The sequence below is a fragment of the Osmerus eperlanus genome, chromosome 23, assembly GCF_963692335.1.
Source record: "Osmerus eperlanus chromosome 23, fOsmEpe2.1, whole genome shotgun sequence".
In the NCBI taxonomy this organism is placed as follows: domain Eukaryota; kingdom Metazoa; phylum Chordata; class Actinopteri; order Osmeriformes; family Osmeridae; genus Osmerus; species Osmerus eperlanus.
In genome coordinates this window covers 3,010,893-3,025,331 of record NC_085040.1, presented here as the reverse complement: position 1 = coordinate 3,025,331, position 14,439 = coordinate 3,010,893, and the positions used below count along the sequence as shown (strand labels likewise).

General features: G+C 42.6%; 3 protein-coding genes across 3 annotated transcripts; all 3 read right to left on the bottom strand.

Annotated features, from left to right (window-relative positions):
- Window positions 1-84: 84 nt before the first annotated feature.
- LOC134009662 (cornifelin homolog A-like) lies at window positions 85-1,182 on the bottom strand. Its single transcript, XM_062449238.1, has 3 exons — window positions 1,077-1,182; window positions 751-905; window positions 85-256 (listed from the first exon to the last, which is right to left on the bottom strand). The coding sequence occupies exons 1-3, from the start codon at window positions 1,180-1,182 to the stop codon at window positions 125-127; spliced, it is 393 nt and encodes a 130-aa protein (XP_062305222.1). The 3' UTR covers window positions 85-124.
- A 960-nt stretch (window positions 1,183-2,142) lies between these two features.
- Window positions 2,143-5,204, bottom strand: LOC134009663 (cornifelin homolog B-like). Its single transcript, XM_062449239.1, has 4 exons — window positions 5,077-5,204; window positions 3,865-3,982; window positions 3,526-3,680; window positions 2,143-2,885 (listed from the first exon to the last, which is right to left on the bottom strand). The coding sequence occupies exons 2-4, from the start codon at window positions 3,965-3,967 to the stop codon at window positions 2,763-2,765; spliced, it is 381 nt and encodes a 126-aa protein (XP_062305223.1). The 5' UTR covers window positions 3,968-3,982; window positions 5,077-5,204; the 3' UTR covers window positions 2,143-2,762.
- A 5,048-nt stretch (window positions 5,205-10,252) lies between these two features.
- Window positions 10,253-13,432, bottom strand: LOC134010110 (placenta-specific gene 8 protein-like). Its single transcript, XM_062449978.1, has 4 exons — window positions 13,424-13,432; window positions 12,540-12,711; window positions 11,830-11,984; window positions 10,253-10,663 (listed from the first exon to the last, which is right to left on the bottom strand). The coding sequence occupies exons 1-4, from the start codon at window positions 13,430-13,432 to the stop codon at window positions 10,490-10,492; spliced, it is 510 nt and encodes a 169-aa protein (XP_062305962.1). The 3' UTR covers window positions 10,253-10,489.
- Window positions 13,433-14,439: the final 1,007 nt, after the last annotated feature.

The following is a 14,439-nucleotide window of genomic DNA, read 5'->3' as shown; positions in this document are numbered from 1 at the left end:
ATGAGATGTGTCATTACCAACCATAGATGTGGGAGGGGACCAAGTTAAGGAGTTTAAAGCTAATTAATTAAATGATATAATTGTGCCCATGTGGTCCAGGCTCGTTTGTTGGATGTTGCCTCTTCTAAATCAAGTGCACCCCATGCAGGGAGGTGAGAGCGATGGGTTGCACTCTGGTCTTCATCTCCTTAGACATTTGACACCAGGCACAGGGCCCACAGAAGAAGGAGAACACACAGTCATTACATAGGGTGCCCTGAAAGAAAGAAAAAAAAAAAGAGAGAGAGAGAACAAGACAGAGTTTTACAGACAATTCCTTTACAACCAGTATCAACAACCCTGATGCATTGTTTAAGGACAATGAGCAGAAACTAGGTGGGTGACCAAATAGAGAAAATGATGTTTCAGCCCTTCTCTGACCAGACTTCCAGTCAAACAAAAAGATCTTACAAAACTTGTGTCATCTGTGGACGTGGGCTCCTTTATATTCGAAAGGTTAGTGGAACAGGTTGGTTGGTTCCGAGTCAGATGAAAGGTAAGTGAAATGCCATAGACCAGGAGAAAGACACCATCCACATGAAAATGTATAGGAGGTACACAAGATGCTAAAAATCATAATAAAAATAACACAATTCACGTCAAATCACGGCGTAGGGGTGCTATACTGGGTGACAAACGATCTCAATTTAAGTGTGAAGGAAGAAAGCGAAAAGACATGAATCGATACGTGTGTGTTCTGTTTGTCCCCACCTTGATGCCGTAGCGGTAGCGTAGAGAAGCTCTCAGGGACATGGTGGCGGGGGGGATAAGCCCAAAGCAGTTAATCAGCGGCAGACACAGACACTCTCCTCCTTCCTTCGCTGTGATACATGCAAAGCAGGGCAAGCACCAAAACGCCAAACAGCCTGGGGGGAAAAAGTTTAATGAGTTTCACTTTAGGTCTTTTTTTAAAAACTGTTATTCTTTCTTTGTTATTCATTCTTTCTCTGTTTCAAACATACGCTTGAACCTTTGTGCATACAGCTTAGACACACGCTCACACAGGTGTGTATACATTTCCACAAGGTAAAGCTTACAAGATTTCATGTCTTTAGTGCAGTCACAGATGCCTGAGCTCCATTGATTGGATGTCGTTGCCATGGCGAATGCCTGGGGCTGTTGAATGACCATCTTTGTAGTCATGTTGAAGCGATGATTTTGCGGAGTAAGTTAACAGTAGCCTATGACAGATGACCAAAAATCTACGCGGACCCACAACAAAACAACATTAGCGAAGCAAACAAAACATTAACACACAACGACATTAACAAAAACGAAACATTTATAAAAACGCTACATAAAAAAAACCAATCAACTAGGCCTACTTACAACACCACAACATTAAGTGACAACACAACAGAATTGGTTCACACCACATCAGCCGAGAACACAGTAGCATTAGCCCAAAACACAACAACATTTGCAGGAACGCTGCATTTCAAGTTGCTCACAACTGAAGTGCTCCAGACCACTGGTCACACCAAAAACTTGAAAGCTGTTTAAATTTCCTCATTCTATTCTCTTTGTTTCTTTCTCATCCTCTCCTCGTGCATCCACCCTTTTCTGAATGCAAACAAAACCTTTCTGTCTCTCGTCACCTGCTAATTTCCCTAAATGTCAACCCCCACTTTCAAAGAAAACGGACAAAACACAGACAACACATATTTGAGAATTGTAAGCTATATGAAGTCAAGAACTACAAACACTACCCAATCAATTGTTTGCAGTTCATATGAGGTCAAACGGGAGGTGGGTGATAACCAACCATAGATGTGGGAGGGGACCAAGTTAAGGAGTAGGAGTTTAAAGCTAATTGATTAAATGATATAATTGAGCCCATGTGGTCCAGGCTCATTTGTCAGATCCTGCCTCTTCTAAATCAAGTGCGCCCCCTGCAGGGAGGTGAGAGCGATGTATCGGGCCTAGGAGGAGGATGGGGGGGAGTTAGCATAGACTGCTGCTCGTCTTTTGAGCTCACGGGAGATCTGGCACCAGGAGAGTGGGTGGCAACAGCAACCGTAGAAACAGTCACTCCAAACTCCCCCCTATAAAACACAACACAACCACACAGATCATTAAACAGTACACAGTTGCAATGAGTACAGAGTGACACAATTTATTGTCTTCTCCAGAAGGTTCCATACAGATATATTTTATTGCAATAAATTATGTACAGGAATAAGTATATTAAACATAGTGGTACTGTAAGGTTTTTTAATAAGAGGCTGTCTAGATGAGTGATTTGTTATTTGAAAATGTTTACAGAAGTGTATTTTACATAGACCAAAGAGTACCAATAGATGGGGCAAGCATCAGCAAAATATTTCTTATAGGTTAAAGTCTTTGTGTTAAATAGTCATCAGTAAAATAGTGATGTTGAAGGGCTAGGTTAGGCTACACAGGACGAGACAGGATTAGATAGGAATGGGCTGGACAGGTGAGCATCAGGATACAGGATCTGTCCACGGACAGTGTGGCGTGACAGTGTGACTGGAGGAAACAGACACACTAGACCCAGCTGATCGGAGATCCGCCACATGTGGGATGTGACATTGTCAGTGTGTGTGATGACGACAGTGTGTGTGATGACGACAGTGTGCGTGAGACGTGTCATGGTTACCAGTGGAGATGACACAGAACCAGTGGTAACAGATAGGGCAGTGTGTAAAGGCTATCTAGCTTGTGTGTTTATGATGATGAAGATGCTGATGATGACCAGGTCCTTAATGAGGCCGTGTATTGATGAGGGTGATGGGTTGCACTCTGGTCTTCATCTCTCGAGCCATTTGACACCAGGAACAGGGCCCACAGAAGAGGGACATCACACAGTCATTACATAGGGTGCCCTGAAAGAGAGAGAGAGAGGGAGGGTTAGAGAGAGAGTAAGATAGAGAGTGAGTGAGTGAAAAAGAGTGTTTGTGTGTGTGTGTGTCTGTGTGTGTGTGTGAGAGAGAGAGAGAGAGAGAGAGAAAGAGTGAGTAAGAAAAAGAGAGAGAGAGCGGGAGAGAGAGAGAACAAGAGAGAGAGTTTTACAGACAATTCCTTTACAACCAGTATCGACAACCCTGATGCATTGTTTAAGAACAATGAGCGGAAACTAGGTGGGTGACCAAATACAGAAAATGATGTTTCAGCCCTTCTCTGACCAAAGACTTCCAGTGAAATAGACAGATCTTACAAAACTTGTTTGTTATCTGTGGACGTGGGCAAGGCTCCTTTATATTCGAAAGGTTAGTGGAACAGGTTTGGTTGTTTCCGGGTCAGATGAAAGGTAAGTGAAACGCCATAGACCAGGAGAAATACACCATCCACATGAAAATGTATAGGAGGTACACAAGTAGATAAATAAATAAAAATAACACAATTCAAGTCAAATCCCGGTGTAGGGGTGCTATACTGGGTGACAAACTATCTCAATTTAAGTGTGAAGGAAGAAAGCGAAAAGACATGAATCAAAGTGTGTGTGTGTGTTCTGTTTGTCCCCACCTCGATGCCGTAGCGCTGGCGTAGAGAAGCTCTCAGGGACATGGTGGCGGGGGGGATGCATCCGAACCAGTCAAGCAGTGGCAGACACAGACACTCTCCTGCTTCCTTTGCTGTGATACATGCAAAGCAGGGGAAGCACCAAAATGCAAAACAGCCTGGGGGGGAAAGTTTCATGAGTTTCATGTTAGGTCTTTTTTATTTATTTTTTACTGTTATTCTTTCTTTGTTATTCGTCCTTTCTCTTTCTCTGTTTCAAACATACGCTTGAACCTTTGTGCATACAGCTTAGACACACACGCTCACACAGGTGTGCATAGACTTCCACAAGGTTAAGCTTACAAGATTTAATGTCTTTAGTGCAGTCACAGATGCCTGAGCTCCATTGGTTGGATGTCGTTGCCATGGCGAATGCCTGGGGTTGTTGAATGACCATCTTACTCATGTTGAAGCGATGATTCTGTGGAGTCAAGTTATAACAGTATGACAGATGACCAACAACCAGTTCAGATATCATTTCAAACTGTTATGCCATACATACCGCATCTTTGATGATGGCAACATTACAGTACATTATTAGTACTTTAAGCTATTGTGTGAATAACAATTAATAATAATGTCATGAATGTATTCCTTGCCTGCAAATAAGTTTACAATTTTTGAGAGAATGATACATTTGGGAACACTTTACATGAAGGTTACATTAAATATATAACTACATAGCAATACTTAGTAACAACATAGTAGTTACATAGGAAATGCTACATGTTTGCAATACCTTAAGTTATTACACAAATGAGTCTTGGTTTGAGGAAGTATATTACATTTACATTTTGTCATCTAGCAGACGCTCTTATCCAGAGTGACTTACAGTAAGTACAGGGACATTCTCCCCGAGGCAAGTAGGGTGAAATGCCTTGCCCAAGGACACAACGTCATTTGGCACGGCCGGGAATCGAACTGGCAACCTTCTGATTACTAGCCCGCTTTCCTAACCGCTCAGCCACCTGACTCCCTACAATCCGGGGGGTAAGTGGATGTTGACAGGGATCTAGTATTCCTCCAACTGCCCCTTTACAACATCCACTTCCCCCCTATACCCCTCCTCCATACTGTGTCTTCTAACATAATTAGCAAGCAGTACCACTAACACTTAACATTTAATGACAAAGCAATTCCTGTGTACTTACAATGTTTTTATTGTTTAAATGTTTAAATGTTTTATTGCTAGTTACATAATAGCTACTGCAGCCTACTATAAAGTGTTACCACGAAATGTCACTCAACAAGTGGAATTGTAACAGCGTCTTACATTTAGTCTTTTTTTTTTTTGTCTTAGTTAACAACTCTGAAGTTATTCGAAATGACCTTATCAGTAGTTATGTGGTAGGTAGTAGTTGCTTCAGTTCATGCTGAAGCTATAGTCTTACACATGGAACAGGAAGAGAGACAGCTGTTTTATGTATATTCCCATAAAGACATGTAAGCAAAACACCACAAGAAAGTTCTACATAACTGCAGTCCCTTGCTTAAAGACGTCATACAATTTCATACCTGTGTATTTTCCAGAGGAGAAGCTGGATAGAAGAGTCCAGAAGGGAAGACACTGAACCTAGGACACTGAAGGGTGCTGTTTTATCGAATGAGAAACTCTCAGGCTGACACACTGGTTTACCTCATACCCAGACTGGAATTCATCTGGTTCATCCAGTTTTTATTGAAAGAATACATTCAACTATCTGAGACGTCCCTGCCCTTCATTTCCACAGGTATCGCCCCAGAAACTCTCTATCTTTTGTACCTCACCTCACATCTCTCTAGGAGGTGTTCCTCTTTGTCACAACCGTCGAAGATCTGTCGATATCTGACTCCAAAGGTGATGTTTGTGACAAAGGTGACAAGACACAGTAATAGTATTTATCCTGTCATAGGACTCAGTTCTGTACAGAACTATACCACAAATACTTAGATTGTCCTTATTGGACTTTTTCTAGCGGTTGCATTCAATGCATTTCGTCATGCATGGCCCACTTGGCTGTGATGATCTTCTGCTAGAAACCTAGTTAATTCAACTAGACTTTTGTTTTACGGCCAAGCTAAGCTTCAACCTTTTTACATGCGAGCATGACATCATCACCATCCAACACACTGCTTCAATCAAATATGTCAATAACATTAAATATTTTGTAATTTGTTTATAAACGGGTGTTTCTTTGAAATAGAGGGAGGGTCTTAGCATCGTTGCTAAGCTACCACCAAACAGGAGGGCATGTGTTCACTCTTATCTACAGTTAGGTCCATAAATATTTGGACATTGACACAATTTTCATCATTTTGGCTCTGTATACCACCACAATGGATTTGAAATGAAACAATCAAGATGTGCTTTAAGTGCAGACTTTCAGCTTTAATTTCAGGGTATTTACATCCAAATCAGGTGAACGGTGTAGGAATTACAATACATTTTATATGTGGCCCCCCCCTTTTTAAGGGACCAAAAGTAATTGGACAATTGGCTGCTCAGCTGTTCCATGGCCAGGTGTATGTTATTCCCTCATGGGAGTTCGTTATTTCATTGACAAGGAGCAGATAAAAGGTCTAGAGTTCATTTCAAGTATGGTATTTGTGTTTGGAATCTGTTGCTGTCAACTCTCAATATGAAGTCCAAAGAGCTGTCACCATCAGTGAAGCAAGCCATCGTTAGGCTGAAAAATCAAAACAAACCTATCAGAGAGATAGCAAAAACATTAGGTGTGGCCAAATCAACTGTTTGGTACATTCTTAAAAAGAAAGAACGCACTGGTGAGCTCAGCAACACCAAAAGACCCGGAAGACCACGGAAAACAACTGTGGTGGATGACAGAATAATTCTTTCCCTGGTGAAGAAAAACCCCTTCACAACAGTTGGCCAGATCAAGAACACTCTGCAGGAGGTAGGCGTATCTGTGTCAAAGTCAAAAATTAAGAGAAGACTTCACCAGAGTAAATACAGAGGGTTCACCACAAGATGTAAACCATTGGTGAGTCTCAAAAACAGGAAGACCAGATTAGAGTTTGCCAAAAAACATCTAAAAGACCCTGTACAGTTCTGGAACAACATCCTATGGACAGATGAGACCAAGATCAACTTGTACCTGAATGATGGGAAGAGAAGAGTATGGAGAAGGGAAGGAACTGCTCATGATCCAAAGCATACCACCTCATCAGTGAAGCATGGTGGAGGTAGTGTTATGGCGTGGGCATGTATGGCTGCCAATGGAACTGGTTCCCTTGTATTTATCGATGATGTGACTGCTGACAAAAGCAGTAGGATGAATTCTGAAGTGTTTCTGGCAATATTATCTGCTCAGATTCAGCCAAATGCTTCAGAACTCATAGGACGGCGCTTCACAGTGCAGATGGACAATGACCCGAAGCATACTGCGAAAGCAACCAAAGAGTTTTTTAAGGCAAAGAAGTGGAATGTTCTGCAATGGCCAAGTCAATCACCTGACCTAAATCCAATTGAGCATGCATTTCACTTGCTAAAGACAAAACTGAAGGGAAAATGCCCCAAGAACAAGCAGGAACTGAAGACAGTTGCAGTAGAGGCCTGGCAGAGCATCACCAGGGACGAAACCCAGCGTCTGGTGATGTCTATGGGTTCCAGACTTCAGGCTGTCATTGACTGCAAAGGATTTGCAACCAAGTATTAAAAGTGACAATTCGATTTATGATTATGTTAGTTTGTCCAATTATTTTTGGTCCCTTAAAAAGGGGGGGGCCACATATAAAATGTGTTGTAATTCCTACACCGTTCACCTGATTTGGATGTAAATACCCTGAAATTAAAGCTGAAAGTCTGCACTTAAAGCACATCTTGATTGTTTCATTTCAAATCCATTGTGGTGGTACACAGAGCCAAAATGATGAAAATTGTGTCAATGTCCAAATATTTATGGACCTAACTGTATATGTCCGTTGTCCATACAGATGGTAAAGGAAAATAATTGGCTCCTATTACAGGATACGTTTGCTCTGGTGATGGCAGAAAATCTTGGCCGAGAGCCCAGGGCTGTGGAAACATCCTTTGACATTGGGTTGTAGAGACAGTACTAAAGATTTGTCAGACATTGACAAAAAGAAAGCCAAGTTCACCTGGACAGGTAGCACTTGTTGCATACTGGGAACTAGCAGTAAAGCTTAATTCACTATTAACAGGGGCGCAACTACCCAGTGTCGGAGGGGTATGCAACCCCTTTGGCGCCCCCCCCCCCCCCCCCCCCTATCTGAGAGTTGAATGTATTGAAACTTACATGCCTGAAACTTACTGTGGTTACTCATACCAGTGCCCTCAGTGTACAGTAAGAATCATTTGATGCTGGGATATACAGAACAGACAATAGAGGGGGTGCATTTCATGGCAGGCTTAATGCACCCCCTGCTAACCCTGACTAGGAAAGTATTACATGCCTGAAACTTACTGTGTTTACTCATACTAGTGCCCTCAGTGTACAGTAAGAATCATTTGATGCTGGGATATACAGAACAGACAATAGAGGGGGTGCATTTCATGGCAGGCTTAATGCACCCCCTGCTAACCCTGACTAGGAAAGTGTTACATGCCTGAAACTTACTGTGGTTACTCATTCTAGTGCCCTCAGTGTACAGTAAGAATCATTTGATGATGGGATATATAGAACAGACAATAGAGGGGGTGCATTTCAAGACAGGCTTGTTGTATTCCTTCTTGCCATGAAATGCACCCCCTGCTAACTCTGACTAGGAAAGTGTCACATGCCTGAAACTTACTGTGGTTACTCATACTAGTGCCCTCAGTGTACAGTAAGAATCATTTGATGCTGGGATATACAGAACAGACAATAGAGGGGGGTGCATTTCACGACAGGCTTGTTGTATTCCTTCTTGCCATGAAATGCACCCCCTGCTAACTCTGACTAGGAAAGTGTCACATGCCTGAAACTTACTGTGGTTACTCATACCAGTGCCCTCAGAGTACAATAAGAATCATTTGATGCTGGGATATACAGAACAGACAATAGAGGGGGGTGCATTTCACGACAGGCTTGTTGTATTCCTTCTTGCCATGAAATGCACCCCCTGCTAACTCTGACTAGGAAAGTGTCACATGCCTGAAACTTACTGTGGTTACTCATACTAGTGCCATCAGTGTACAGTAAGAATCATTTGATGCTGGGATATACAGAACTATTAGGTTTGAACCATCCTTCAAAAATATATTTGATTCAGTGACACAAACATATTGAGGCAATGTTGACATTTACATAAATACACCCCTTTCAGCCATTTTGTATATAATTCAATTGTCTTAATTACATTTTTTAAATACGTCAATGATACATATCTGTACAAAATTTCAAGTCAAATAGAGCTTTGGTTCAAGAGAAGAGGAATTTTTAAGGTTTTCCAAAATTATCACTGTACAGGAAAATCCATCATGGCGGACCTTATGGGTCCTTGAGGCTTTTTTGTTCCTCATGAAAAATGAGGCATGCACACCAAGTTTCAGAAGATTTGGAGCAATGGGGTGGAAATGCCTTCACTTTGAAAATCTGACTTTTGGGCGTGGCCTGTGGCGCCCCCAATGATCTGATGTGGCCCATATTTGGTGTGGGGGTACCCACTTGGATGTAGTATCAATGTGCCAAATTAGAAAATGTATGACTAGGGACTTTTTGAGATATTGGGGCGCAAGGAGAAGAAAAATAATAATAAGAATACTAACAAAATCAATAGGTTTCCTCCTACAGGAGGAACCCTAATAAGAATACTAACAAAAACGTGCATAGGCGCCCCTATTATCCTATGCGCATAGGGGTGCCTACCCACTTTTTGCGCCCCTGACTATTAAGTGTCAAGACAAAACCAGACAGATTTTACCTAATTCCACAGCCCTTTTCATGTAAGATGAGCTATTGGAATTTAATACTGATAATCTAGTAATATTTAATATTTTAAGTGTCAGGTGCCACTTGATAAAAAGTAAATCATCATGCATGCCTAATCAACTAATCCTGCTATTGCAGTAACAAGACAGACTGCTGCCAACCATTCAGTGGCTCAGCTTAAAGAAGTCTTACAACAATGTGTAAGTAGTCAATGGTAAATCTCTGTCTCAGTTCAGTCAGGTATGTGATGATCCCTTGCCAAACATTCCAGCTTGACGACCTTAGAATGGTGACATGTTTGGGATCTTGTTATCAGAAGAACACGCCAGGCAAGATGGTTGTGTTTTTCATGCTTGGTGTTGACAACTGTACATGCTAGCTCGTACTAATCTTGTGAAACATTTGAATGTAAACACTACAATGACGCCACATGCAATTGCAAGCTGCTCCTTTGGCTATTCTGAACATCTCACCCTCCACAACATTGTTTGGTAGCCAGGGGTTTCTCTGGTCAGCTCTTGGCTAACCTAATGTAGCCAAGTCAGTGTGAAAAAACAGTTAATTCACATTATTGCCAGCCAGCTACAGAATTAACTATTTGGAAAACCTGTTCTAATGTATTTTCTACTCTTTCATTATATTAAGTCACTCAAAGTTGACAGACCAGTTCCTGATGACATTTCCATGAGAATGGTCACACTGAAACTTCAAAGTGTGTGTAAATCTCTTCCTTCTGTTTTTCTGTTCTGTTTTCTGAATGCAAACAAAATGTTCCTGTATCTTGTCTTCACTTTCAAAGAAAACAGACAAAACACAGACAATACAGATTTTTGAGAATTTTAAAAGAAGGCAAGAAATACAAAAAACATCCAATCAACAGTCGTTTGCAGTTCATATAGAGGTCGAACGTAAGCTAGAAGGCTTAGTACAGATGTGGGTGATAACCAACCATAGATGTGGGAGGGGACCAAGTTAAGGAGTAGGAGTTTGAAGGTAATTGATTAAATGATTTAATTGAGCCCATGTGGTCCAGGCTCATTTGTCAGATCCTGCCTCTTCTAAATCAAGTGCGCCCCCTGCAGGGAGGTGAGAGCGATGTATCGGGCCGAGGAGGAGGAGGAGGGGGGGGAGTTGGCATAGACTGCTGCTCGTCTTTTGAGCTCACGGGAGATCTGGCACCAGGAGAGTGGGTAGCAACAGCAACCGTAGAAACAGTCACTCCACACTCCCCCCTATAAAACACAACACAACCACACAGATCATTAAACAGTACACAGTGGCAATGAGTACAGAGTGACACCATTTATGGTCTTTCTGGTTTTGTTAAACAAGTGAAGTTTATTCTCAACCGACAGTTGACAAGTCAGTAAAGACATGTGCTATTATCTGCAGAATCGTGCACTCTGGTGGCAGAAGTGTAGTACTGCAGATGTGATGGTCCCATTGAGGTCATCCATGAATTAATCATTTGTTTAATCATAAGAGCTGGAATGAAACCTATATAATATATGACTGTGACTATTAATCTAAATGCACATTTTAATACTATTATATATTTTAGTAGGTAAAAAGGCCCTCTCAAACCACATGTATCAACAGATGCATAGGATTTGTCCTAAGAATAGTCTCCTATTCATCCTGTGACCGGTAGCTTCTTTCAGGGGCTGCATGCCTCCCACACCACCTCTCTGAGTCAGCATCAGCTCCTATAGCAAGTCTCAGACTACTGCCAATGTCTCTCTCTCATTCTCTCTCTTTTTCTGTCTCTTCCTTCCTCTCTTTCAGTCTCTCTATCTCATCTTATACTTCTATCTTTCTATCTCTCTCTGACTCACTTTCACCCTATTTACTTCTCTCTCTCTCTCTCTCTCTCTTCCTAATCTCTGCATCTTTTTATTTTGTGATATCTCCCCAAGTCTCCTGGCTCCAGCACGCCATGCATGTCATGGCTGACGGCAGGTTATGTACCAGATCCAGTACACAACCTTCCCCCCTGTCTGTGGGGAACTGATGCAGATCAGAGCTGGTGGACCAGGGAGCCAGGAGCTGGAGCAATGTTGCCAAACAACCAGTTTCAACAATGCCTACTCTGGAATGTGTGTGGGCTAATCATCCCTTAAAGCCGCAGTATTGTCAAGTTACAATGCCATTCCTTCTGGTTCATACAACACACAGGATTGTCTTTGTGCAGTGGCTGTATTAAAATCAACACGCTGTACACGATGGAAATTTGGCAATGCAAAGAATGCTATTTTTTGGGGGGGGGGGTGATTATTTGGATCATTTGGGGATTGTGTGTGTGTAGTATGCATCATCTAACCTGTAAAAGCATCACTGTCATGTCATTACTGTTCGTTTTTCTAACAGTAAGATCAATGCCACCTGTGTGTGTGTGTACCTGGATGCCGTAACGCTCCCGGACAGAAGCCCTCATGGCCAGAGAGGCAGCGGGTACACAGCTGATGCAGTCCAGCAGAGGCAGGCAGGGACACGCCCCCACTGACCAGGCCACCTTGCAGGTGTACACAGGCAGGCAGCACAGCGCGAAACAGCCTGGAACCACACGTACACACACACACACACGTAAACATCACACACAAACACACACAGACACTGGTAGTCTTCTGCCCTATTGTAATCATTTCCTCCCAGTGGTGGAGTGTGTTCATGTGTGGGTTACAGAGTAAGAGGAAATGTTTACTGATATATTCACACCCTGTTAGACAAGAGTTACAGAAGACACTCGGAATCTGGCCTGGCAAGACTTAGTAGACAATAAAATAGGTAACCTATTCAGGTAGAGAAAGAGTGAAAGACAGAAAGAGAGGGAGAGATGAGGGAGAGAGACAGACAGACAGACAGACAGAGAGAGAGAGAGAGAGAGAGAGAGAGAGAGAGAGAGAGGAGAGAGAGAGAGAGAGAGAGAGAGAGAGAGAGAGAGAGAGAGAGAGAAAGAGAGAGAGAGAGAGAGGAGAGAGAGAGAGAGAGAGAGAGAGAGAGAGAGAGAGAGAGTAGAGAGAGAGAGAGAGAGAGAGAAGAGAGAGAGAGAGAGAGAGAGAGAGAGAGAGAGACAGACAGACAGACGAGAGCGCTCCAGCAGGCTCTTACTGTCTCCCAGGTCCTGGTGGCATTCACAGAGGCCCGGTGCTCCAGTGGCCTTCCTGGGCCTGGCTCCTGGCTGTTCCCTCACCACCTGGAGCTGGGGAGAGGGGAGGAGCAGAGAGCCTCTCTGTCCATGTCTGCCCAGGGCGCAGAGGGAGAGACGGACACACACACACAGCTACAGGGTGGCTGTGTGTGTGTGTGTCTCTCCCCTCTGCCCAGTGCGCAGAGGGAGAGACGACACACACACACAGCTACAGGGTGGCTGTGTGTGTCTGTCTCTCCTCTTCCCAGGGCACAGGGGAGACAGACACACACACACACTCACAGTACATGTGCCTTTACAAACCCTAACCCTAACACCTAACTATGTGTAATTCATTTATTTAGGATAGGAAATATTACAAATCTTACTGTTCTGTAATGTTTTGGAAATGAACAAAATGTAAATAGTTAGAGAGCTGCCGATCTAGGTAACAGATAAACAACTCAAGGTACATTTACTACCTGCTGGAATGTCTCCGCGCTGCCAGATAGACCAAATGGAAGCTGACTTTTATCTTTCTGCCTATGCTCTGTCTATCTCTTGTGATCTCTATCTAACACGCTCTCTCTCTCTCTCTGTCTCTCTCTCTCTCTCTCTCTCTCTCTCTCTCTCTCTCTCTCTCTCTCTCTCTCTCTCTCTCTCATCCTGTCATCTAGCCGGTTATCTCCCTGTTGCTCCAGTGTTGTGTCAACACTAAACATCCACAGAGGGGAAAAAACTCTCCTGTTCTCATGAGAATCCAAACTGAACTTGTTTTGGTTCACAGGTGACTGTTCTTTTCAATTCATTCATAGGATTCTGTAAGTCCTGTTCCTAAGTTCCTTCTGGACCTACAGAGATTCACCTGAGGCATGCTGCTCTACATTTCATATCCTTCGTCTTCCTATACCCGCTGTGATTTTCCATTACCATTGTGTGTAGGTGACTCTGTGTGTATAAGTGTGAGTGTGTATTTGGAAGCGTGTGAGTGTGTGTGTTTATCCCTTGAGTGGTGTTTATATTTGTGTTACTCACCCAATGTTCATGGGTCTGATGGACCCACAATATTATTGGAGTTTGACATCAATAAAGCCCTAACTCAGTATAGCCTACCAATTAATTACCGACATCAAATGCACAAGTTGAATCATCTGCTTTAGAAATGATTTGTTTATTAAAATTGACATTGGGTGACTTTGATCACACGAGACAATTGTGTTTATTTAGTTCATTAGACCTTTATTTTGACAGGGTGTTACAGTGACACCCAGGGCTCTTCTTATGAAACCAAATACACATCAGTATAAGAAAAGAATTAAACAACACACATCATTCAAAACAGAAAAAGGAACATAAAAACAGAAAAAAAGCCCTTGATAAACCATTCAAAAGTGACCACCATATTGCTGAAGATATCATCTTAGATAAAAGGGATAGAAGGGGGTAAAGGGCGCCTAATGAAGGGTTTACATGCTTTCTTGAAGATGGTTTCTACAAAGACACAGACAGACAGGCAGATATTAGTTGATAAGCGTAATCAGTCAGTAGCAAACCAATTCACAAAACCACTTTCTCTTTAATGCTCTTCTGCACCCTCTTACTCACCATGCGGGAGTGTTTTACTGCAAAAGCATTTCCTCACATCTTCTTTCTCCTTCTTGGTTTTCGGGACTCCTGGCTTGCGACACGTCTCTTTTCCAACAAGAACTGAAAGCAGAGAGAGCATTGTTACAGTCGAGCCATCCAGTTACTCCTTACATTCCAATACACATCGAACATCAATCTGTCTATTCTACTCCTTCATTGTGATACACACCAAGCTGACAGACGGGCCTCACCTTGACATCTGCATCCGTGCCGTACTAAGGGCATTTGTGAAGG